This window comes from Podarcis erhardii (assembly GCF_964252035.2).
Source record: "Podarcis erhardii genome assembly, chromosome: 1".
NCBI classification, from domain to species: domain Eukaryota; kingdom Metazoa; phylum Chordata; class Lepidosauria; order Squamata; family Lacertidae; genus Podarcis; species Podarcis erhardii.
The window spans coordinates 104348484-104375568 of NC_138497.1; the positions used below are offsets into that span (position 1 = coordinate 104348484).

The following is a 27085-nucleotide window of genomic DNA, read 5'->3' on the forward strand; positions in this document are numbered from 1 at the left end:
ATTTGCATTTAATATTAATATTTAATAAATATGGAAGACACTAGAAGGAAGTATTTTATTCTCAATATTCATAGAAGGGAATGGTGTTTTTAGGTTCATGTTCCAGGTGTCAGGGAAGTAAAGGTCTTTTTCAATCTTTATTATTCAGAACTCGGTCTGTTAGCCTTCTGGAACTGCGTATTAAATTGCACTGTAGAAACTGCTCTTCTGTTGTTATCTGGTATGTTTTCTATGGTTGTGTCCAACATAAATTTGAGGACAGAATTTTGGCCTTGATTTGGGCCAAGTATATTGACTATTGGTACAAGTTCCTTACCTCTCCCGAATTCTCTTTATCTGACAAGTGCTGAATTTGAATTTCTAGGGCTGCACAGAAAGGTTTGTCTCTAGTCCTGAAGAAGTTATGGATGTAATTGATGAGGGGAAAACAAACCGCCATGTAGCTGTTACAAGTAAGCATTTATGTACTGCTAACCCTGTAATTAGGTTTTAACTAACTGCAACCAACACCATGCTAAAGTTCCAGTCAATGTTGTTGCATCACTGCCTGCTATAATGCAAAAAAAGGTACAATTAATATGTGATTAGTCTCTTTGATTTTACTCAGCTTTCTTATGCTGGAGTTCCTAATGCATAATGGTAAAATATATTACTATTTTTGCAACTTGAAAGGCATTTTGAAAATTATGATTAACATTTTCACGAGAGATAATATTTTAGGTCTTTAAATTTACAATATACCGAATGAATTCCTACCTTGTTGTTGATAAATTATAGGTTTTTTTTAAAAAAAATTAAAAATCCTGTAACTTTTTGTGTTATTTAGCAACCATGAGTATTCACATTTATAACTTGTGTAAAATGTAGCCAAACTCAAGTGTTTACAAATATGTGGCAGCTGTTTTTGTGAATTATAAGGCAAACAATGTTGCTCAGATTTAATGCAAAGAGCAACAATTATGTTGCCTAGCATAGTCATAAAGCCTCTAGTACAATGAGTGAAATTTAGCCACCATTAAACTTTGTGGGGGTTTTTTTTTTCTTTAAATGTGCTCAGTGTAATGGGAGATAGCCTCATCATTCTGATGACTGCACAGCTTTGTGCCTTAATTAGTGTAGAATGGGTTTTTTTGATACATAAGTGTTTGTAGAACCATTTGTGGTTCACTATCAGTAGAACAGAGAAGACTTAATTTCACAAGGTTTCCACGTTATTATTTTTTCTAAAGTTGGCTTTCAGGACTTTAAGCCTCCACTTGTTTCTTTGATCTGCATTATGTTTTTCTTTCTGGTTGCAATCTATTTTGATATCTTGTCACCCATGGTCTAAATTGTTTTTAGTTTGTCCTCCAAAAAGGGTGAATAAGCTGTGATCTGCTTTAGATGTCTCATGGACATACAGTGGTACCTTGGGTTACATACGTTTCAGGTTACATTCGCTTCGGGTTACAGACTCCGCTAACCCAGAAATAGTAACTTGGGTTAAGAACTTTGCTTCAGGATGAGAACAGAAATCGTGCAGCGGTGGTGCAGTGGCAGCAGGAGGCCCCATTAGCTAAAGTGGTGCTTCAGTTTAAGAACAGTTTCAGGTTAAGAATGGACCTCTGGAACGAATTAAGTACTTAACCCGAGGTACCACTGTACTTCCCACTGCAGAAAAGCCTTTAGTTTATTCAAAATGGTCTTACAATATCTCACACTTGGTTGTTGTGACCGGACCCAGGAATAAAAAGGCAAGACGCAAGTGATGACTTGAACTAGGGTCACATTTTCCGTATAATATTTGCAGGGGGAATTAGAAGAATGGGAAGCTAGCTTAGGTTCATCCTTGGGCAAACCCAACCCTGCCAATTCCAAGGCCTTGCTGCCCCATCCCCTGCTGGGCCCCACAACTCTGGGCAGTTGAACTTCAAGAATATTCCATATCCAGGCTGAGGGCCCCACAACTCAGAGCGGTTGAGCTCTGGAAATGCTCTTCACCTTCAAAGGTGCCTAAGGGTGCTCAGTTATTACCTTATCTGGCCTTAACTTTTCCAGCAGCTCCCTGTTGACAGTGCCAAGTTAACCACAAAACCAAGTCATTCTATTTAACAGCACTGACCCCTAAACTCCCCGAAATCCAATACAGAGTAGGTGAAGGGACCTGCTTGACTAAGTTGCAGGCAGGCAAAAAATTACTACAGTCATACCTTGAGTAACAGACGCTTCAGGTTGCATTATTTTGGGTTACGGACCCGCTGCCGGAACGGGTTACTTCTGGGTTTTGGTGGTCGTGCATGCGCAGATGCGCCGAATCGCAACCTGTGCATACGCAGATGCACCGCTGTGGGTTGTGAACACTGCGGGTTGTGAATGTGCATCCCATTCGCAACCCGAGCATCCACTGTACTCAGGTCTGAAGTGCCTGGTGAGCCTATACTGGAATAGAGGGGTGGGCCAGAAGATGGCCAAAGAGTCTGTCAAGGGCATGGCCAAGGCTTATAACCGTGGGTGACTATGCTCCTCAGATACTGGTGCTGTGTGTGGGTATCTCCAAGCAGTTAGGTTCCCCTGACCACATCCTGGACTGGCCACAACAATGCTCCCATATGTAGCACAGTGTGGCTGGTGCGAGCAGACTTTTGTTTACTTTCTCTTGTGGTCACAAATTGTTTTAACTTGGAGGGCTTCTTGTTGACTTGTCTTAGCCCGTTAGTTATTAATAACAACCCTCACGACAAAACAGGTTTTTGAAGAGATGCATAATATTTTATATAACTCCTCACTGAATTTTCTTTTTCGTAGACATGAATGAACACAGTTCTAGAAGTCATAGCATCTTCCTCATTAATATCAAACAAGAGAATGTTGAAACCGAAAAAAAACTCAGTGGGAAGCTTTATTTGGTAGACTTGGCTGGGAGTGAAAAGGTAACAGAAGTACCTTATTACTCTACATAACGTTATTGATTTGTTAGTGGTGCATGATGGTGGTAGCTTTATTTCAACTCCTAGCTAGTCCTTTTGAAGTCACTGCATGATTGTCTTGTATACAAGAGGGGCCAGAGAATGATCTGGAAGTAGAGGACACCATTCTGTTGCAGCTAAGCAAATCTGCCTCTATAAAGGGCCAGAATAGTCACTGAGATTTCATATGAAAGCTGCTTTAAGGTCTACAAGGGAAATTTGAATATAAGTGAAATAAAGTTTTTTTTATTAAAAAAACCCACTTGTGTGTTGTGTTTATATATGATTAGCAAAGAAAATAACTGTTACAAGTGTTATGAAAATTTTGTAGCTTTGCAAACTGATAACTTCTCTGGCTCAGGCAGGATGGGGTAAAGCTACTTTCAAGTGTTTAACCTTTTTCTTATTTTGCAATGATCAGAATTTGAGCTCACTGAGCAATATCTGCTTTCTGGCAGGTCAGCAAAACGGGTGCAGAGGGCTCTGTTCTTGATGAAGCCAAAAATATTAACAAGTCTTTGTCTGCTTTGGGCAACGTGATCTCAGCACTAGCAGAAGGAACTGTAAGTAATTCATACTTTTTAAAAATAGTGACCGTTTGATGGCTTGGTTACTTTCCCGGTTCTCTACCTCTTGGTGCAAATTAATAATAGATCTTCACCTTAAACTCAGAGGAGAAAAGGTATCTATCCCCTTCCCACCCACCCCCACTTTGCCAGCTGGCAAGAAGTTGTTTTTTTGTTTGTTTTTTACTGCAGGAGCTTTTAGTTCCATATTTAACTAGTGACGGATCAGATGGCAATCTGTTAGAAATTATATGAACCTGCCTTAGCAATATGAAAACAGTTTTACATAGGTTGACTTACTTTTTACTTATTGTCATCCCTTTTAAGCAATTGTGTGTATTCTGATCCTGTATCATCCTTCTTAATTAGAAAACACATGTCCCCTATCGAGACAGCAAGATGACCAGGATTCTTCAGGACTCCTTAGGTGGAAACTGTAGAACCACCATTGTCATCTGTTGCTCCCCATCCATCTTCAATGAAGCAGAAACCAAGTCTACTCTAATGTTTGGGCAGAGGTGAGCAGGTGCACCTGTCTCTTGGGAGAGATTATGGGTTGGATCCAGTTGTGTCCCTCCTCTGACACAGGCTCTTTAATCTAGCAAATGTGTTCATTAGAAGAATGGGAGCTGAGTTATGGGGCAGAAGTGAGGCCAGCCAATTATGACTGGATAAGAAAACATTGCTGGAGTTGGACTTGGCATCTTCTGTCAGCAGACAACAATGATATTGCAGTAGTTCCATGATAAGGCACTCAAGAATAAAATTGCATATGCAGCAAAAGAACTTGCTTTGTGCTTAATTTTCTGCATCGGTGCTTTGCTGGCTCATAGCCTGATGTGGCTCTATTGATCTTCCAGTGACTGCGTTGATGTGGATAATGTGCATAGCTTTCCTCACAGTAAATGTGCAGATCAGATAAGTGAATGTAACTGGACATATTAAAAAAGCCTTTCAGAAGGCTTCACTTCTGATTTTTAAACCCCAGTAGTGCTACTGGAAGCTTAGTAGTATTTGTATCCAAAGGTTTTGGTATAGGGCAGAGGGGAAAGATTGTTGTAAAGAGCTTGGATGTGACAGATTATTGCTCAGATGCAATAATTCAGACGGCCTAGTCTCCATCACACTTGTCTTTTCTTGTTTGTTGACTGGGTCCTTTTCTGCATTAGCATTTATTTATTTTTAATAAAAAGGATGGGATTTTCATTTGGAAGTCATATCCATTTTGCAGCAGACTGAGCCAACATAGTGTGGTATAGCCTTGGCTAATGAGAGCTATGATAGATGCTACATAAATAATGAATTCAGGGATATGTGTGCCAGCCATAAAACTGGAATCAAATGAGTACATTTAAGTCTTGCTATGCTGGGGTTGTTTAAGGGGGCAGGGGGGGGGGAGAAAAAAGAAAAACAGTGCAATTTGGTATCAGCAGAACAAAGTCTGTCATTTCTCTTATTAAAAACAGAAATGCCAGCCGAGACTGGTAGGAAAAGAGAGACTCTGAGGAAAACTTCAAGAAGGAAGTACAAGCCAGTTATCCAGAAATAAAGACTTATGTGGCTCACCCTGCTGTAAAGGATGCAAAAGAAATATTAATATTTCGTTTTCCAGGAGAAAGATTCTACATTTGCTGCTGTTTGTATTTATTCTTTTGCAGTGCGAGCCTGTACATATCTACCCAGAAGTACGTTCCATTGAGTTCAGTGGAATTTACTTCCAGCTAAGTGTGTATAGTATTACAACTTTCAGACCACAGAGAAGTTAATAAGATTAATGTCAGTGCTTGTTTGGTGTGTTGTATTTCTGTACAGAGCAAAGACCATTAAGAATACAGTCTCTGTGAATCTTGAGCTGACTGCTGAAGAATGGAAGAAAAAATATGAGAAGGAGAAGGAAAAAAACAAGACATTGAAGAATGTTATCCAGCATCTGGAGATGGAACTGAACAGGTGGAGAAATGGTGAGAAATAACTCTGTTGTCAATTATTAGGCAGCTGTTAAGGTATTAAATTAAAGAAGCCAAATAGTTGCAATAAAATAAATTATGATACACTTTACTGTCCGTTAAGGCTCTGTTACAATGATGAATCATGTTCTTCTGTTTGTCTGCATAGACCTATTCAGCTTCAGTTCATCCTTAAACACAGGCCTGGTTCAGGACGTCACATTGCTGGCTTCATAAACCATGGTTTATAAAGCTGGGAACCAACATTAGGCCCACACAGTCCTGCCCTGTGGTCTGCCCTCTCCTCCTCCTCTTGTATAGCTTTGGTGTGGAGAATCCTGGCTTGCTTTACATCAGAGTTCTCTTGTTGTCTGAAAAAGGAAGCTCTGGTTTAACCGACTAGAATATTAACATAATGTCTCTATTTTCAGGCAGAATGTTGGAGGGTATGGGATCTAAGCAGGAAATATTTACAATTTATGCCCTGTTTCCTTAGGCTACTAGCTGTCACACCCAACTTAAAAATGATAATGTGTACGTGTTGTAGGGATGGGATTATTCACAGAGATTGCTCATCAATAGACTTGCAATTGAGAGGAAGGAAAATTGCAAATGGAACATTGTGCTGTTGCATTCTTAACTTAAAATGCTGAAACTATTAATTGAGAAGTAAATCCTATTGAAAACAGTTGAATCTGAGTAACCTTAACATGCTTGTCTGCTCATTAATTCTATTGAAATGAGTGGGACTTACTCCCTGGTAAGTGGAGTTAGGATAGCAATCTAACCGAGAAATGAAATGAGAGTCCACAAAATGGTTAAATAATGCCACAATTCCATGCAGGTATGATAACATATGGTTCAGGTTTTAATGAATGAACTCCATTTGTAGGAATTTAAAAACTTGGGGTGGTATCCAACTGAATGGCCCCACTAGCTCAAGAACTTTAAGCTTTGCATTGGAACTTCATCTTCTCACACAACAACCCCAAATCTGAGGGCAGGGAAACTCTATTGTGTAGCTTAAAGTCCTTGCACTTTTTTTACTTGGATACTGCCCTTGATGAGTTTTATTTTATTCACCACCATGTTGTCATTCTGCTTATATGTTTTTCTCTGTTGGACAGAAAACTATTGGACCTACAGATTGATAATATAGAAGAAGTAAATGCTTCACTACTTAAAAGAGCAATACCAGTCTGAGCAACAATAAGTCTGAAATCACAACTTTTCCCCTAAAAGCATTGTTTGTATGTTGTAAATATTATAGATACCGTATTTTTCCCTCTATAACACACAGATTTTTTTCTCCTAAAAAGTAAGGGGAAATGTCTGTGCGTGTTATTGAGCTAATGTGTGGTCCCTGGAGCTGACAGGCGCGAGTGAAGGCAAAAATCAGGCAAATATCAAATCATCCGGAGAAGGGAAGCCTTGAAAAGAGGAAGGTGCTGCTTTCCTGCATTCTGCCTCAGGGTCTTACTGCCCAACCGCTTCTGTTTCCTTACTGTGTTTGCTCAAACGGAACAAAGAGCAGAGAAAACCCCTCCCCTACAGGCAAGCAGAGGGGAAAGCAGAGCGTCCTTCCTTCTAATTCGTCTCCGTGCGTCTAGGGACTCGCAGGCAACATGCAGGTGGGGGGGGGGAGAGAGAGAGAGCTGGCTGGCTTGGGTGGGTGGGGGAACTTTTGCCTTCCTTTCCTCCCTCCGGTAAAACCCCTCTCCTGCATTCTTAGCCAGCTGCTTCTCCGCACACCCCCCTCGGTGCTCCTTGTCCCTTCTATGTTTTTCCTTCCCTCCCCACTTAAAATGTGGTTCCAATCACAGATCCACATGGATCCTCAGGATCTTTGCATTGGGTCACCCCAAATTCACCATCAGATCACATAGCAATGATCTGATGCAAAAACAGGGCTGCAATGGTGCAAAAACGTGGTTACAAAGCACGGATCCACATGGATCATCAGGATCTTTGCATTGGGTCACCCCAAATTCACCATCAGATCACATAGCAATGATCTGATGCAAAAACAGGGCTACAATGGTGCAAAAACGTGGTTACAAAGCATGGATCCACATGGATCCTCAGGATCTTTGCATTGGGCTACCCCAAACTCACCATCAAATCACATGTCTGTGGCCGCAGCATGAAGCACAAAAATGATACATCCACTGTTTCATTCAGAATTTTTTCCCCTTGTTTTCCTCCTCTAAAAACTATGTGCGTGTTATGGTCAGGTGCATGTTATCGAGCGAAAAATACGGTACATTATTATTTTTATTTTGTCTGATGTTGTTAGCGTCTATAGTAGCATATAATGTGTTGTTGAGGGAGAAGGGCTTCAATTGCAAAAGAGTTCTTTCCCCCCCTATAACCCAGATATGTGAATATTGGTTGTATGTTACTCAGTTGTGAAGGGGGATAAAGAATATTCTTTTTGTTTTATTATACCCGCCCATCTGGCTGGGTTTTCCCAGCCACTGTGCTGCCATATGACAGGCAAGAGACACATATGGGGTGGGTTCCTCATATATTGTTAGTTTAAAAAATAAATATAACAAAAATGAAATTACATATACCAGGAGCTAAGATTAATTTTGCCAGGACAATGTAGCAGTAAATTATTTTCAAGCATGAACAGGGAGCTTTCCCCCTCACTGCTGAGTAGCCACCACCATCTGCACACATCTTGGATAGGCAGGGAAAGCTTAAAGGGCAAAAGATAATGACATTTGCAAATATATACCAGAGATGGGGAATGTATGGGTCTCCAATTTTGTTTTGCTATTATTCCCAACAGCCCTGGCCATGGTGGCTGGGACTAATGGGAGCTACAGCCCCTGACATCATCATCATCATCATCATCATCATTATTATTATTATCATTATTATTCCACCACAGGGACACAGCTTTGCTTTACACTTCTGCCATTTAAAAAACTAACATTGGGAGCAGCCATTCCCCCCGCCCCCCGCCCAAGGCATTCTACCGATTGCCACTGTATACACTTGTGAAAATGATAAGCAGCTTATTTTCTTTAGTAGCAGAAAGCACACACTAGAACAAATTCTGAGATTGTTTGTGCTTAATTAAACCTGATTCTCCTCTTTCCTTTGAAAGCATTTGTATCCAAGACACTTGCAGTGACACAGACATGCCACTCTAACTTTTCTGGTGCTTTCAAAAATAGCAACATAGCCTCCAGAACTGCTGCCTTCAACTGTAAAGAGACAGGCATTCTTCTCTAGTATGTCACCAGAACTGCCTGTAAGTGAAATATTGCAGAAGAAACCTTGGAAATAGACCAACTTATTTCAGTTGGCCTAGCAGAAAGTGGTTCGCAGGATTGTGGTAGAGTTTCCCGCCCAATGTGTAAGAAGAAGAAAAAAAGCATATAGGAGACAGCAAGCAATAAAGGATCTTAAATAAATCAGGATTGGCTAAATAATATTTTTTTTTTGCTTTTTTGAGGCTGCCCATATAATTATGCAGCGGCATACTGGATAATGTGGAGTGCAAAGTACTATCACCTTTCTAATTGCATTTAAGGTTAGAATTGGCAGAAGGGCTGTGCTTTCCCCACCACCTTGGCCTTTTTCTGTTTGCAGTCTGTACTTTTTGTATCTGTGGGTTGGTCCATGCAAGGCTTCAACTGTGTTACTTGAGGTTTCCCACAGGCATCTGGACTGCCATTGTGAGAACAGGATGCTGGGCTAGATGGGCCATTGGCCTGATCCAGCAGTCTTCTTATGTTCCCATAGTAGTGAGGGTATGGCATTGTGCCTCCCTACTCAGTCTTCTCAAAATTGTTGGTATGTGCTAAATGGATTGGCCATGAACGGTTTTTCCTCCCATTCCAACGTTCCATTCAACGTGTGAACATCAGGCTGAACAGGCATGACCAGTGGGAATGTGTGAGTATCTTCCTCACCGCACGCTCATTTTCTCTGTGTGAATCAGCCCTTGATCTTGGGTAGTTGGAGCATCAGAGTGGAAGAACATTGCCAAGACTTCAGCATTTTCAGAATGAAAACAAGCATTCTGTTTTACATTTTCCTGGGGTGTGGACTGTGAAGTAGTGACTATTTCTTAGGCAGGATTTTAACATTTAGGTTTAAATCCTTCACTACAGGCTGCAGCCCGCAATATTTCTAACTCACAATTCCCCCCTCCCCCAGATAGAACTTCAATACATAGGGAACAGCAATTCTGTTGCTAATAGTAACATAAAGAGCAATTATTGCTGTGCACTCTGGATAAGAGGAAAATAAGGTAATTTTAGGGGTGGTGATCATCTCAGACTTCAGTGAGCTAATGCTAACGGATTCACTCCCTGCCCCCTTATTCCAGATGGCTGCAAAGAATTTCATTTTTAATTATGAAATGCAGAGAGGGCTGTAGAGGATTTTTTTAAAAAAAAAATAATAATTTTAAATACCTATAAAAAGTATTGAAAATTTTGTTTCATAATCATAGGCCCCTTAAAAACCACCTTCAGTTCTGTTTCTAGATCTTTTCAGTGAGTCAATACTCTAAAGGTTAATTATATTCATTACTGAAGCTAACACAAAATTCTTAGTTGTAGTATGCACTTGTGATTTCGCACTTGACTTAAAATATTGGATTTTTGAACACAAGTATGCTCTCTTTCCAAGTGAGTTGCCATTCATCATAATCGGGCATGTTTGCTACTGCAGTTATTTTTTTGTGCTGTCCCTGTTTGTATGATGGTGGGGCAGAGACTTTAGTACGGAGAAAAGGTTTCACCATGAGACTTTTTGAATATACTCAATGTTAACATTGCAGAGTAGATGACTGTTTTTAAGAGCTTTTCTCACTACCTTGATATAGCTCATAGTAACCAGATGTATAGGTTCTTTGGAGGAATAATGAAATGTGGTCTGAAACATGGGGCTGGCAGGATGGCTGCCTCATGTTGTTCTGCTGTTTCTGTATATCTACTCCACCGTACTTCTGATCACTACTTCTGACAACGTAGTTATGATCCTTAAGGTAAACTGATTTGTTTTTTATTTCAGCGGGTTCTGAGAGACCACTAGGCATGGAGGCCTGGAATTATAAGGACTGCAGATTTAAGTCACCTAAGGACATTGAAGATTAAATATTGATTCCTTGCTTTTTTGGACTTTTTGTATTATCACTGATTGTATTGAGATGTGTCTGCAGGAGAGGCTGTTCCTGAGGATGAACAGATCAGTGCTAAGGACCAAAAGAATTTGGAGCCATGTGACAATACACCCATCATCGATAATATTGCACCTGTGGTTGCCAGTATCACAACTGAGGAAAAGAGGAAATACGATGAAGAGATTACTAGTCTCTACAGACAGTTGGATGATAAGGTTTAGAAATTATTTCCTTTCAACTTATTATGTCTTGACAACTACTGTAGATTTTGTTTAAAGAGTGTTTTTTATTCATCAAAACCACCACATGCTTTGAAGTGTGCAAAATAGAAAACTGGTGGTGTAAAATCTCACACGTTTTGTGGTCATTACAGTTGAAAAATGTTAACCGAACTCCATTCCTGTCACTGCCATATGTACAGTTATGCAATTTGGAGGTGCCAGACCCCTCTTGAATCCCTGGGTCCATCAATTGTTAAAAATGTAAGCCAGGCTAACTTTCTATGCTGGGGTAATCACCTAAGTGATGGGCCATTAAGAGAACAATAGAACAATAGAAATGTGATGGGCCATTGAGAGTGCAAAGGAGAGGGGGTGATTTTATTGGCACATGGTGCAGGTATAATTATATATTGCACTGAACACTCTGAAGTTCTTTCTTGATTTTGGATAAATGTTCAGGAATCTACAGGAAGCACATGCTTCTCTTTATCTCTGCAAAAGCAAGAGCTTCTGCTAGGGAGGGGGAAACAATTTGTCTTAAACAGCAAACAGCAAAGGAAAATAATATATGTCATACCCTATATGAAACAACTTGGGTGCTTTACACTATCAGCAGTTTTATTGCATGAATTCTCACTTAATAAAGTAAGAGATTTTTTTGTTGTAAATCTGTAGTGTATTTATATAAAATGGCACTGTTACTAGAAGCAGATTCCAATTTCAAGCAATGTTTACAAGCACATTATGTAGGCGATTTAAAGAAAGCAGGATTAAGCCACTTACAGTTTTGTGTCTGTTTTGAAGGATATTTCTTTCTTCTGTGGAATATTTATTTCACTCCAATATTGCATCCATTTTGTGTTGGTTTCAAGCTTTAACGAATGTAGAAAAAGGGGAAGAAGCTCCTGATAGTTTTTTTCACCTATTGCAGGATGATGAAATCAATCAACAGAGTCAATTGGCAGAGAAGCTAAAGCAGCAGATGTTGGATCAAGATGAGGTAAATATTAGTCCAAAGCATATTATTGTGACAATAATTATTATGACCTTTTAAAATGGGCATTTCCCTATATCTTCTCCATGCCCCACCATCCTAACCCTCACTTTAAACCTAATTCAACTGATGTTTCATTTGCTATTCATGGTTATGTTTGCTATTAGGCAGAAGCTCACCCTTTCCTCAGTTCATCTTGCTCTGCGACTTGGAAGATTTTTCTTGTTTTTTGGTGTGTTTTTTTAAAAAAAGAAAATGATACCCATACTAATAAAGTGCTACTAGGTTTAAAAATAGGAGGGAGTAACACTGGAGATCCCTTGATCAAATCCAGACCCCACTGAGAAATTCCAAATGTAGCCTTCTGGTTGCTAACCTAGAGACATCAGTGCTTCAGTGGGTGGAAATTAATGCACTAGACCAGGGTTAGAGACCCTGTGTCCTTCGATATGTACTCCCACCAGCCCCAGCCAGCATGACCAGTAGTCAGGGATGATGGGACTTGTAGTCCAACCACATCAGGTGGACCACAAGTTCTCCATCATTATACTATGCTCCTCAAACAGTCTGCTAGGAAAACCAGCTGTTGACCAAAAGCCATTAATTTTTGTATGGTGGCACTCTGTTCTCTGCTTAGGAATGGAGCGTGCTTTTGCTTAATTTTGTTCCCTGTTTACTGTATTCTCTAGTGCTTTCTGCCGTTCTTTGTGATGAGCTCAGTGATAGATGGGCTTCAGGGTGTCTGCCTTAATGATGGCTTTCCTTAATTAGCCAGCACACTTATTTCTGGCTGATTAAGCTAGCAGATTCATTGCTAGCATAAGTGTTACAAAAAGGGGAACATGCTGTTCTAATATCTTTCACATTCTAGTCCCACTGATTAACTTTTTTGTGCATCACAAAATCATTTGCTGGGACTAAATAGACCGTATGTTGAATGTGAATGCCTTCATTTTAAAAATTGCTAAACCATGTGGGATAAAGTTTTGTGTATATGTAGAAGCTAGATGTAATGGATATGTTGATGTGGTCTGCTTTTTAGTCTTTTATGTTCACTTGGCGTGATCACAGTTCTAACCCTTATTTTGCACAGATATTTAACATTGTGCTGATTAATTCTTTTGATATCTTCCCGTTTTGCAAGGATAGCTTATTGAAACATTTTAAAGCTTTGTAACTGGAATACATGGCCTACTATCCCAGAAATGCCACTTTCTGTAAGTTCAGATAGGATTAATCCAAATTTGTAGTCTTATCTTTACCTCCTTCTGGCATAGCCCATGGTCTAAATGCTCGTAGACTCCATGGCTTTCTATAACAAGTGGGTAAAAATATAGGGGATATTGTGTTCACAGGTTAGATGCACATTCACAAAAATACATGGTTTGACACATAGTGAACTATTTATGTCCAAAAGACCTTTTACAAACTTCTCCCATCTTTTTTATTGGACCATAACCTTTTGAATTATGGAGGAAGTGTTGGCTTTCCACAGGGGTGGGCAGGCTAAAAGCTTCTCATTGGGTGCTTCTAAAGTGCTGAAGATTGCTCTTAGTGTAGGGATGAATCAGAAGGGTGTGATCAAGTGGGAAGTGGGGAAAGTTGGATTTGGCTTAGTGGGTTTGATGGGAGTGTTGATGAACAATGTCTGGAGGGTATCACATTGAGTTGGTGGACCACTTATCTATTCTTATTGGTTTTTATGTATGCTGCCCAGAGAACATGAGTTACGGGGCTGCAGAGAAATATAATTTGTAAATAAAAATAATTTTTCAGCCCACTCTTGTACTGTTATGTGTGAGCAAGCAACATTCTTGCTTCTGTTGTTGCGGAGTATCATGCAGTATACTAGAATTCTTATAAAGCCATAATTACAGTTTGCTACTCTTAAGCATGTTATAATTTATTCTATTAATAATGGCCAAATGGAAGATTCAGAAGAGTTGGGGCAGTTAACAGGCCCTGCTTCTCTTCTGCTCTCACTGAGATGTTTCAGCGATTCCTTTCCACCCCCACAAACATCTCCTGTTTCCAATTCTATTTCCAATGTCTGGTTTATGCCGTTTTCACTCACATTGCTTATGTCATAATGGTCCTCCTTTTAACCCAAGAGTTACACAATCTTAATGTTTCCATCTCTTTGTAGCTTTTGGCTTCCACCAGGAGAGATTATGAAAAGATCCAAGAGGAACTCACTCGTCTCCAGATTGAAAATGAAGCTGCGAAAGAGGAAGTGAAAGAAGTTCTTCAGGCTCTGGAGGAACTGGCTGTTAATTATGACCAGAAGTCACAGGAAGTGGAGGACAAGCTGAGAGCTAATGAACAGCTAGCTGACGAACTTGCACAGAAAACAGTAAGAACAGTCCTCTTCTGTGTGTGTGCATGTGTGCGTGTGCATGTGCATGCATGCCTACATGTGCATCATTCTGGAAATCTGGAAATGCATTCTAGAATCAACAATGATATCTTCCTAATTTCAAAAGAAGCTGTGAATTTCTAAAACTAGCTGTTCAAACATAAGATGTGCAGCTTGATTTTATTAACGTTTACTCAGCAGTACATATTACTGAGTGTAGTAGCCCCTTATGTTAGGTAAGTATGTGTAAGCTTTCACCCAGTTCATGTTCACATTTGTCTGCACTTCATGCTGTTATATTCTGAGGTAGACTAAGGTAGAGTGCTATTGCCACCACAAAGTTCACTAAAATACCTTCAAGTCTTGATTTATATATATTTTTTAAATGCCTCTGTCTCTTTCCTTTGTATGCTGTTACATTGCTTCTTTAGCTTCTGGCAATCTTTTCACACCCACATCCAGAGCCAGCGCAGTAGTCCTATAAATTGTTGTGCTCATATTCCAGCTTGGCCAGAGACTCAATAGGCAATTAAGCCAGTGAGTCTCAAATCTTTGTTCCCCATTTAGGAAATGAGGAAAAAGGATTATAATAAGTACGAATGAGATTATGAGGATTAGCTATACTCCAAAGTAGTGACCTGTTTCAGGTGCTAAGGGTAAAACCATATTTTTTAATTACTGTACATCTTTTGCAAACTTCTATTGATGGTGTTCAAGGTAGTGAACAACATATCGGAGAATGTCATAGAAACACATATTGTATGCAGTTGCAGAATTAAGAGTAGGGAAATCATCATCATCATCATCAAAACATGGGTGCATCCATTTTTACATTTTGTTCATTTATGTATATTCTGCCATGACAGATATACGAGAAGGCAGAGTACCATTCCTCTGCGTATGGGCACCGGGGAGCAGTTAATTTGTGCAGATTTTAATTGGAAGAACATTAGCTGAAACAGGGTGGCTAGGCGAATGGAAGAGGGAAGTTTTTCTGCTACCATTGAATGGTTTTTGCTGAAAGAATACAATCTCAAGAGAAATTAAGAGTAGCTTGCTTACACTGTTATTAAAAAGAAAGAAAGTTCAATTCCTGGTCTTCATGATGTAGCTGTGAAAGGGAGACCAATGGCATGTCACTCAGCAGTGAAGATGTAGGGTGGAGTCTGAGATGGAAAGAGCAATCTTGTTGCTATAATACACACTGCAGTTCTTCCAGTTTATTTGTGTTCATGACATTCTAAAAAGCTCTCTTGGTTGCTGCTTCTTGTTTTCTGTTTTTCTTGTTTTTTGCCACCAACCCTTAACTTAGACTAAATATAAGCAATGATTTACCCTCACCCACCTCCAACTCGGTCCATTCTGATTTATCTCTAGTGATTTTACCTCTAGCTACTACTTAGAAGCCAGCAGGGGCATGCTCTGATTTGAGTAGTTTTCACAGTGAGTCGGGTTTAAGGGAAACCTGGGATATTTGAACTGGGAAATGCTGAGGCTGTGTGTAAACAGACATTTTGTGTACTAAGACATATTCTTGTGTAGAGTCCACATGTTCAAATTCTAGTGTACAATTCCCGATCGAATCTCTGGATTGGTACTTAATGGGATTTGGAACAGACTACATGCAGAACCATACAGGAATTTCTGGTGGTACCAGTATAAAGTATTTTAGTGTCTGTGTTTAATTCATTATTGAGGGTGGCACAGCTACATAGATTGGCTGTGATTCCTTCATTTTTATCCTTGGGTGTTCAGGAACACAAACTTTTAATGCAGCAAACACCAGCTTAACCTCAGAAATGTACAATTGCTGCAACAAGTGTGAAGTCTTCACTGCTGTTCATTATTTTGCAGTCCGCCCTGACAACTACACAGAGAGAGTTGGGACAGTTGCAAGAACTCAGTAACCATCAGAAGAAGAGAGCTACTGAGATCTTGAATTTACTGCTTAAGGACCTTGGCGAGATTGGAGGAATCATTGGTACTAATGACGTTAAAACGGTAAGTTTAATTTTTTAAAATCTTAAATGGGATTATCTAACTTCATTGGCAGGCTGGACTGCAAAGCTTGTTTCTCTTACTATGTTCATGAAACTCATGAACAAGTGAGCTTTTCCCAATTCATTTTGCCAGCCAGTTTGTGTATCCAAAGGGCTGGAATTGCTGATAGGTCCTTTCATTTAAAAGTTGAACCCATAAAAATATGAAATACTTGGAGGTTCATGGGGAAACTACTGTGAGCTGAGAAGCTTCTGCATAGCAAGTCCAAGCATTTCTGGATGGGATTTCTAGATTTTGAATATTGTCTACATTGATCTAAATAAAAAGCAGGGTATCCAGCAATCTATTATAATTCCTATTGTTAAGGGGAGCTGGTGGCGCTGTGGTCTAAACCACTGAGCCTCTTGGGCTTGCTGATTGGAAAGTTGGCGGTTCAAATCTGTGCAATGGGGTGAGCTCCCGTTGCTCTATCCCAGCTTCTGCCAACCTAGCAGTTCGAAAGCACACCAGTGCAAGTAGATAAATAGGTACTGCTCTGGTGTGAAGGTAAACGGCATTTCTGTGCGCTCTGGCACTCGTCACGGTGTCCCGTTGCACCAGAAGTGGTTTAGTCATGCTGGCCACATGACCCGGAAAGCTGTCTATGGATAAATACCAACTCCCTCGGCCTGAAGCGAGATGAACACTGCACCCCATAGTCGCCTTTGACTTGACCTAACCGTCCAGGGGTCTTTTACCATTATCTTTACCATAATACCTATTGCGTCTTCTGGTAAATGAAGTATTTATTTATCAACACTATCTATATACCACTTTTCAGTCAAACCTCACAAAGCAGTTTACATAAGATTATTAAACAATAAGTACTGATTTTTTTTGGGGGGGGGGAGAAGCTACAATGTAATGGAAAAGGCAACTTGTGTCTTTAGGACAAGCTGTTACTGCTTCTCAGTCCCCTGAGGGCAAAATGGTCCTTCAGATGTCCCTGTGATGGCAGTTGGGGGACAGAGGGGCCTCTATGGGAGCTGGATGGTGACAATTCCCCAAGCGTCTTTCTTTCCAACTTTAAAACTTTAGAATATATATAATGCTTCAAAACAACAACAACTCCTCTGCTGGTTGCCATTTAAAATACATAATAGATTTTAATACCTTAAATTTGGTATCTAGAACTGAGCAAGGTGAGCCTCTATTGGGAAGTCATTCCAGAACTTCAGCATCATTGGCAGTAAGGGAAGACCAGTACAAATTGGGCTGATTTCCATTGCCTAATGCAAACAGATGGGACGCGGGTGGCGCTGTGGGTTAAACCACAGAGCCTAGGACCTGCCGATCGAAAGGTCAGCGGTTCGAATCCCCACAGCGGGGTGAGCTCCTGTCGTTCGGTCCCAGCTCCTGCCTACCTAGCAGTTCGAAAGCACCCCTAAGTTCAAGTAGATAAATAGGGACCGCTTTCTAGCGGGAAGGTAAACAGCGTTTCCGTGTGCTGCGCTGGTGCTGGCTCACCAGAGCAGCTTCGTCATGCTGGCCACGTGACCCGGAAGTGTCTTCGGACAGCGCTGGCTCCCGGCCTCTTAAGTGAGATGAGCGCACAACCCTAGAGTCGGACATGACTGGCCCTGATGGGCAGGGGTACCTTTACCTAATGCAAACAGAGTTGAGCATCTCAGTAGTTACAAATTGAATTTACTGGTACATATTCACCATGCAACTGTTTTGGATGTTCAGTTAGCAGATGTGAATGGAGTGATTGAGGAGGAGTTCACCATGGCAAGGCTCTACATCAGTAAGATGAAGTCCGAGGTGAAATCTCTGGTGAACCGTAGCAAGCAGCTGGAGAGTGCCCAGATAGACTCCAACAGGAAGATGAATGCCAGTGAGAGGGAACTTGCCGCTTGTCAACTCCTTATCTCTCAGGTTATTAGAGTGTTTTTTCTTTTTATCCCCCCCTTCCTCCACCCACTAACCAGTCCAATTAATTTGCCTCACGTTTTCTGTGTATATTAAATATATACTTTTTCCTTGCTTACATCTTTCAAAGCATGAAGCAAAGATAAAGTCTCTCACAGACTACATGCAGAACATGGAGCATAAACGAAGGCAGCTAGAAGAGTCACAGGATTCACTTAATGAGGAGTTGGCCAAATTGCGTGCTCAAGGTACAATATTTTCAAGCATTCCCAGTTTTATGTTTTGCCTCTTCTGAGTGGAAAACAGCCCTCTTGGGTCATATCTGCACAGTACATTTAAAGTTTTCTTCCACCACTTAAACTGTCATGGCTTCCCTCTCCCCCAAAAAACACCAATCCTAGGAAATGCAGCTTGTTAATGGAACTGGGAAATGTAGCTCTGTGAGGGGTCTCCTAGCAACTCTAAGCACCCTTAACAAACTGCAGTTCCTAGGATTATTTGGAGGAAGCCATAACAGTGAATGTGGTACAACAGTGCTTTAAATGTCTGTGACCTTGGGCTTTCTTCTGCTTTTCTCAGGAGATGCTGAATTTTGGTGAGGCTTTTTCTATTGCAGAAAGTGAGGCTTCTTTCCTACCACTGTAATGAGCCCTACAGCTCCACTGGGATTGGACATGGATTGGCAGGCTCAGTTGGATGAGGAAGAAGCAGGAGGATGGGAATGTGGGATGTAGGTTCTCCCCTTTCCGCCTATCCTGTGGAGTAGAGAACATCAACCGGCTGCTGAGGATGGCTGAGAGGGAGATGAATGAAGGAGTCAGAAGGCGAGATGCGGCATTGCCTCTGAGGACCAGGCATGGCCTCCATAGATGGGAATAGATTCACCCATCCAGATGGGATGTGCCCCTACGAAGTAGACACATCTGTGAGGCAAGAGGGTCTCATGCGTAAGATCACCATGCCTCATCTTTAAAAGCCTGGCTGGAGTGATGTGGAGACATCTCTGTTGCTTCCATCTATTCCTGAACTTCCTGCCTAGCTCCTGAACTCTTGAGTCCTACACTGCGCCTGCTTCAGAGCCTGTACAGTTAACTTCCCTGAATAAAGATATCTATCTGACTCGCAAGGGAAAAGTCTCTATTATCATGTTTCGGGCAGGAATCAAGACAACCACCCTCATTGTTGAGGACTCAAATAGCATTTCAGACTGGTTAAGGCTAATGACATGTCTGATCTGGGTGCAGCAGTGCTTCTTCAAGGCATTTGCAATGTCTTATTTGATCTGATTTTTTTTTTTAAATTGCGGTGCAGAATAAATGTGCTGCATAAGCATCCTTTATCATCTGATTCAACATGTGAGAATCTTGTGTGGTTCGTGCAGTGTAGCGTGATTGAAAACTCAACCTTCTCCTGGCAGCTTTGTGGGGCTGCCAGAGGCTGAGTAGATCTCTAAGATTCACAGCATTTTCCACACTATAAGACGCACCAGACCATAAGATGCACCTAGTTTTTGGAGGAGGAAAACAAAACAAAAAAAAAAATATTCTGAATCCCAGAAGCCAGAACAGCAAGAGGGATCACTGCGCAGCAATCCCTCTCACTGTTCTGGCTTCTGGGATAGCTGCGCAAAGCCTCTTCGGGGCAGGGGGAGCCTTCATCCTGCTGCCCTGAAGAGGCTGTGCACAGCTAAGCCAGAAGCTAGAACAGCAAGAGGGAGCGCTGCGCAGTGATCCCTCCCGCTGTTCTAGCTTCTGGGATAGCTGCGCAGCCTGCATTCACTCCATAAGACGCACACACATTTCCCCTTCTTAGGAGAGAAAAAGTGCGTCTTATAGTGTGAAAAATACAGTATATAAGGAGTGTGGAACCCGTGGCTCTCCATATATTGTTATAGACTTGAACCTCAATCAGCGCCCCCCCCAAGCATGGCCAATGTTCAAGGGTGATGGAAGTTGTAGGCCAGCAACATCTGGAAAGTCACAGGCTTCCCACCCCTGATTTTTATCCTATCCTCCAGTGCTGATTTGCATTCATGTGCTGAAATTTCCATGGATCTGCAACTAAATAATATTCCTGGCATTTTGAATTAGTCTTGGAAATTGGCCCTAAGGAAGGACTGCTATGCTCTGAATTATCAGTGGCTGGGATGAGCAGGCTGTAGCAAAAAAGAAAAAGAAAAAAAGAAAAAGGTCTTAGCACATACAATATGTTATTTTAGTAGACAGATGGGACTGGGTATGGTGCCCATTCCCCGCACCCCAAAAGCACCTCTTGGAAATCATAGGCTAAATGTAGCTTGTTCCAATGAAGCAGCTGTTAATGCGGGAAATGGATTCCCTTAGGTTTTGTTGCCATTGTAAACAAGTCCAAATGCCAGGAGATAGAAGTATGTGAAGTGGTGTCTTCTGCTTGAAGAGGTAGATTGTTTAGGGCCCTGAATGCTATCTTGTTTAAACCGCATAAAATTAAACAGGAGTTGCTCAGCTTTAATTTTTGTTTTAACAGAAAAAATGCATGAAGTCAGTTTCAAAGATAAAGAGAAGGAGCATTTAACCTTGCTGCAGGATGCAGAGGAAATGAAGGTAACATTGTACAATACAATTGTGAGATCAGTTTCTCACCAATAATACTTCTCAAAGTCATGACAAGGTGCACTTCTAATGTTGCTTTGTACTTTTGAACAACATGTCGAAGGCACACGTGTGCATTAAGAAATCTGTTCTGTTTGCTGTGCAGTGGAAGAGCTTCCCTACCAAATGTGTGTTGTTGGGTTGGTGTTTTTTTAACCATTGTATTATATTCTTGGTAGCTATTTCTACTAACCTTGCCAGTTGCAGATTATTCCATGCTCACATAATTAAAAGGAAGGATAGGTTTGCTGCACAAGAGTGCAGAGGATAGATATGCTGAGGTTTACTTTATCTACTAGATGTTGTCCAGACATTGCTAACAGGGGAGCATACAACCAGCAAGCAAATGTGTGTGTGTTTAAATCTCATTGATGTTCTTGAAATAGTAGCGAAGAAGCTGAGTGAGTTGTTTGATGCTGATGGAGCACAGCCAACAACAACTTAAAAAACCAAACCATATTGCATTTTTGTATGTAAGGGTTGGGTGGAATGGGACTTGTAGAGCTGTGAAGTCACAGAAACTGTCCAATAAGTGCTCATTATATTTGTAACATACAGCTTGAGTATTTGAATAGTGCAATACCCCTGTAATGAAATGAAAAGAATATGGATCCCATCCAACAAATTATACTAGCTGAACATTCATTGCACTATAACCCAGGCCTTAAGTCGGGGATGGGGAACCTGTGATCCTTCCAGGTGATGATCAACTAGAGTTCCTGTTGGCCCTAACTATCCTGACTGGGCTGATGGATTCCAACAAAATCTGTAGGGCCACAAGTTAGCTATACCTGACTTAAGTTGCTAATTATCCTTTTTACAGCATGCTTCTCGAAACTATTGTATTCCCTGGCACTTCATGTGTACACTACTGTTAATACCCAGTGCTGGTGTAAGCAAACAGGTCATCTATTTACCTTAAGGGCCTAAGGGGTGGGAAACAGATTGTTCTCTAGAAGTTGTGGGACTACAACTCAAATCATCCTTCACTTTGGGTCATGCTGTCTGGAGCTGATGGGAGTTGGAGTCCAACAACAAATGGAGGACAACAGATTGGCCACCCAGGCAAACACAAAGACAACATGTTGGTACAGCATTAGTGCTGGAATTAGTTGCACCCCTGTGTAAAGTGGAGTTTTGATCCATAGGTGTGACCATGGTTGGCACAAATACATGCTAGCCATAGCTGGTGGTGTATGCATGTGGGAGTTTTTACTAAAGAAGGCAGAATCAATTTGTATCAAGCAAGTTAATATTCACAGCTGCTTTTTAAAAAAGCAAAGAGCAATCCATGGGAAATATATGCAGTTCTGAGCTACTTCAGAAATACTGGACAAAGCCACGGTCAAAAAGGCAAAGTTGTGTAATTTTATTCACCTCTCTCTTTTATGAACAGAAGACACTAGAGCAACAGATGGAGAGTCACAGGGAAGCTCACCAGAAGCAGCTGTCCAGGCTGCGAGATGAGATTGAGGAGAAGCAGAAAACCATTGACGAGATCAGAGAGTAAGATCATGCTTTCCTTTCCTGTTGGCTTTCAATTCCATCTCTCTCTCTCTCTCTGCACACACAACTGCAAACTGCTGATGATTTATTCTTATCTAGTTTTATTGGCAAACATCTCATTAGGACCCCAGAGGCCTATTGCTGTGGATGTATCTGTTCAGGGTTTTCTTCTCCTCCTCCTCCTGCTAATGATATCGAGTAAAGAAAGTGCAGAAAACTGCATTTAATGAATTTCAAAGACCTGAAAGCTATAAATATTTTCAGTTATTTTGCTTTATAAATCACATGGTGTAATAAATGTTTGAGCAGACTTAAGACTGCTTCAGAAGCTGCTACTGAGAAACTATATCAAAATGACTGGGGATGATACAGCTTTGACTTTGGCAAAGCTAGATGATGGAAATGAAGAAGAGTGGGAGGAAAAGCTTGAAATGGATATAGGCGGTGGATGCTTAATAGGAAAGGGGCGGGGCTGTTCTATACAACTCGGTAGGGAAGCAGAGACCAAGAAAGACAGAAGGCTTATAACTAGGAAGTGAAAAAGTGGAAGAAACCCTTACTGAATTCAGTGATGCAGGAAAAAAAGCAGTGGTAAATTTGGAGGAGAGGGTGATGAATATCTGATCATGACCAATCAGCTGTTTACATGCAAGCCATGTTAAATAGAAAAATGAATATAATATTACTAAAACCAGCATCCAGTCATAGATTTGCTTCCCCACCCCATCCCCCATTATAATTTTTTAGCATGAAGATTATGTAAAACAAAGAATGGGAAAGGAACATTTTCAAGCTAAGTGCACTTCCTGCCTCTTTGTACTGCCCTTGAGGTTGGTCTGGAAGCTGCAGCTAGGGCAGAATTCAGCAGCTAGGTTTCTTATGGAGGCAGACTAGTGCCAGCATATATCACCTTACTGGCTGCCAATCTGCGCTGAGCCAAGGTGTTGGTACTAGCCTATAAGGCCCTATACATCTCAGGACCAACTTACCTGCCTTATCCTTTAAATGCCAAGTAGGTCACTGGGGTCTATGGAAGATTTTCTCCTGAAGGTTCCAAGGCAATCAGAAGCCCTGTAACTTGGAGAAGGGCTTTTAGTGTGGTTGTCCACGTTCTGTGGAACAGCTTTCCTGTTGAAATGCAACAGGTGCCCACTATCTCTGCTTTCCAGAAACAAACTGGAGACATTTCTGTCACGAGAAGCTTTCCTGGCTGGATGAGCAAGACTTTGCCATGGGCGCCTCTTTTGATCATTTTCCAGTTCATTTGCTTACATTTTCTGTGTTCTTTTAAAGTGCATCTTAGCTGTTTTTTTTTCCCTTATATTGTGTACATCACCTTGAGAAATACACGTGGAAGGTGATTAGTAAGTAACAAAAATAATAGAAGTCATGGTGGTTTGAAATAAAAGCATTCTAACATCATGAAGGGATGAGGATGGCGCTGTGGGTTAAACCACAGAGCCTAGGGTTTGCTGATCAGAAGGTTGGTGGTTCGAATCCCTGCAACGGGGTAAGCTCCCGTTGCTTGGTCCCTGCTCCTGCCAACCTAACAGTTCGAAAGCATGTCAAAGTGCAAGTAGATAAATAGGTACCGCTCCGGCAGGAAGGTAAACAGTGTTTCCATGTGCTGCTCTGGTTTGACAGAAGCAGCTTAGTCATGCTGGCCACATGACCCGGAAGCTGTACGCCGGCTCCCTCGGCCAATAAAGCGAGATGAGCGCTGCAACCCCAGAGTCGGCCACAACTGGACCTAATGGTCAGGGGTCCCTTTACCTTTACCGTAACATCATGAAATGACGGAATACCAAGACTGAATCACAATGGCCAAATTAATTCTGCAAAGCTTGGTGAAACAAATGTTTTTGGCAGGTGATGAAGCACCAAGTTTGTAGGTGCTTGCCTGATTTCAATAGGAGCATCATTCCAAATTACTAGTGCCACTATGCTAGAAGCCTTAGTTCACAAACAAATATGGGATGGCCAGAAGGGATTCTCCAGGTGATCCCAGTAATCTGGCAGATGTATAAAGTGGTCTTTCGGGTAACCTAAGTCTTAGGCAGCTTAGGACTTTATAACAACAATATCTTGAATTTAGCTTAGTAATGTATTGGCTGCTAGTGCAGAGCTTTTCAGCTTCAGCATATGTTGATATGGAGTGGCTCCAGCTAAAAACTGGGCTGCAGCATTCTATACTAGCTGCAATTTCAAAACCAGCCGCAAGGGTCTCTCCACAGCACCTCTCAGCATCCCTGACCTTTAGCCATACTGGTTGCGGATGACAAAAGTTGGGAGTCCAAAAATATTTGGAGGGCTGCAGGCTTTTCATCCCCGATCTAGGCTTTTTGACTTTTGAAATAGTTAGCATTAAGTTCACACTTGTAGAGAGGAATTGCCATTTTATGTTTTGGATGCATGTGAATAAGCTGAGAGAGAATCAGTAACAAGGCAAGTATTGTGTTGTGTTGTCTGATGTGTGTAAAGGGAAATTCTCTAAAGAAGCAAGATGTCTTATCAATAAAATTTCCCAGAGAGTTATTGTGTAGAGTCTTTCTGTGATGATTAAATGTATAAGCGTTGACTAACTTTAAGGCTTCTTGAACAGAAGGTTTCTTTTCATTCCTTTTTCCTTTTCTTTTGTCTCAGTATGAATCAGAAGCTGCAGCTGGAACAAGAAAAACTGAGTTTGGACTATGAAAGATTGAAAGCAGAAGATCAAGAACGGGAAAAGAAACTGGAGAAGCTAATGTAAGTTTGCAGGGCAATCTATTCTTATTATTCTTTAATATTTTGCTTTCCAATAATGTTGCATCCAACCAATCCTGGCTCCCTGTGATAACACAGTACTCCAGGACAGAAACATAAGGAAAATGGATCTTTATTTTACGTAACAAAATTTATGTACTACTTGATGGTAATAGAACCTCTGATCAGTTTTACAAAAACAAAACATTAAAATTACCCATAAAGAGCAGTTAAACACACACACAAGTACTTGAAACATTCATAATTTGATTGAAACCAACAGTAAGCTAAAAAAACACAAGTCTACTTCTACATGTCTGGATACTCTTGCCTAAACAGAAATGTTTTAAACCGGCCGTGAAAAGATTGCAGCCAGATATCAACAGGCAGGGAGTTCCATAGTGTGCATAGGTGCTGCTAAACTGAAAGAGAGATTTCTAAGAAGTGCAGAATGAGTATTATCCAGCGCCTGCAACAGTGCTAATTCTGCTGAGTGTTCTGTTTGCGCCAGACCTCCCACCACCACCCCATGGAAAAATGCATGGAAAATGCTTCTCTATTTATTCTTGAAATGGGCTAAGTCCTGTGGCTGCATATAATATATGGCTACCATCACAGATGGTTATGCTTCAGTAGCTGTTTTTGTTGTAGTATCCACAACTGCCTGCCCTGCATCCCTCTGGGCAGGAAAGACACTGCGCTCCCTTGGTACTCCAGATGGAGGAGTGCTGCTGTTTGTCCTTGCTGCTTCCAGTTCTTTGATTGCCCACCTTGCATACACTGCAACATATAGGGAAGCAGCATCTTCTCGAGTTCCTTCTGTGATGCAGCTTTTTAAAATGCAGGAGTTCTGGAGTGCTTGGTAGAAGATAGGCACAGGTGTTGGTTTCTAGGTTGAGGAAAGCATAAGGAGGCTGAGATGAGCATGTTTGTTTCGTTCGCTTGGAAACTTTACATTATTCCAATTAATTTTTTGAGTTGAGCTGTGTCTTTTTTCTGCCTAGACTGCTTAACGATAAAAGGGAACAAGCAAGAGAAGATCTTAAGGGGCTGGAAGAAACTGTGGTATGTACTAAATCTACAGTGTCTCTCTTTAAAAAAGAAAAAAGAGGTCACTAGGGATGACGCTACTTATTTCACACTTGAATTTTGTATTCTCCCTTTAGTTTGTTTTGTGCCTTTTGAAAACATGTGGTTCAGTCTGCATACCTTGGTTTCTTAAAATGAAAAACAGGGGCTCATGTAGATGGCCTGTTCATGTGGGTCATGTGTCATAATGGTGAACTTCCCTCCTGTTTTGCATGTCATGGAGGAAGAAAGCAAGGGACTTATTTGGCTAGTGCATCAAACCAGAGTCTTATAACACCCATTCTCCCAGCTCTGTACTGGCTGCCTGTATGTTGCTGGGCTCAATTCAAGGTCTAGATGCTGAATTTGTAAAGGCCTGAACAACTTGGGGCCCAAATACTTGAAAGACTGCCTGCCCCTATATTTGCCAGGCTGGACCTTGTGATCAGCTGAGGAGGCCCTTCTCATGGTCCCATTAGGGGATATGGTGTGTCATGTGGTGACTCAGGCTAGGACCTTCTCACTGGTGACATCCTGCTTGTGGAACTGCCTTCCTTTGGAGGTGTATCAAGCAGCCCCATCACTGAGTTTTCTTCAATCAAGACACACGTCTGATGTTTTTGGTTGGATGATCTGTGTTGCTTCTGTCATCTGTATTGACACAAGTAGCTACAAACCACTAATGTTAATCTAATATTTCATGACTAATGATTTTATATTAACATTTTTAGAATTATTGCATCATAATTGTATGCAGGGCAATCTATAAATGAATAAAATAACTTAATATTTACAAGGGTAACTCCATTCTGTACAGCAATGGCACCTAATCAAATCCCTGTTTTAGTCACCTTCCACCAGATTATTGATTTGTGGCATACAGTTCGTAGAGATATAAGTGAAGTTTGAGGTTAGTCACAAATATGTTATATATTATTTTCTTGGTTGTGTTCTCCCTGAAGTGAGTGAAATGTGTAGAATTTTCAAATTCTGCCCCCTTTAAACAAAACTTTTCACATAATAAAATTTGACTAAAACATCAAACAGATGTAC

At 41.0% G+C, this 27085-nt stretch overlaps 1 protein-coding gene across 1 annotated transcript in view; it reads left to right on the forward strand.

Moving 5' to 3' along the window:
• KIF5C (kinesin family member 5C) overlaps window positions 1–27085 on the forward strand; it is a 70283-nt gene that overhangs the window by 39663 nt on the left and 3535 nt on the right. Inside the window, exons 7-21 of the mRNA XM_081871395.1 lie at window positions 365–452; window positions 2785–2909; window positions 3404–3508; window positions 3881–4029; window positions 5324–5472; window positions 10643–10818; window positions 11756–11824; window positions 13965–14171; window positions 16029–16175; window positions 17904–18092; window positions 18217–18334; window positions 20592–20668; window positions 22113–22222; window positions 24866–24967; window positions 25969–26029. Of these exons, the coding sequence (XP_081727521.1) occupies window positions 365–452; window positions 2785–2909; window positions 3404–3508; window positions 3881–4029; window positions 5324–5472; window positions 10643–10818; window positions 11756–11824; window positions 13965–14171; window positions 16029–16175; window positions 17904–18092; window positions 18217–18334; window positions 20592–20668; window positions 22113–22222; window positions 24866–24967; window positions 25969–26029 (1872 nt within the window). The remainder of the gene's footprint in view (window positions 1–364; window positions 453–2784; window positions 2910–3403; window positions 3509–3880; window positions 4030–5323; window positions 5473–10642; window positions 10819–11755; window positions 11825–13964; window positions 14172–16028; window positions 16176–17903; window positions 18093–18216; window positions 18335–20591; window positions 20669–22112; window positions 22223–24865; window positions 24968–25968; window positions 26030–27085) is intronic.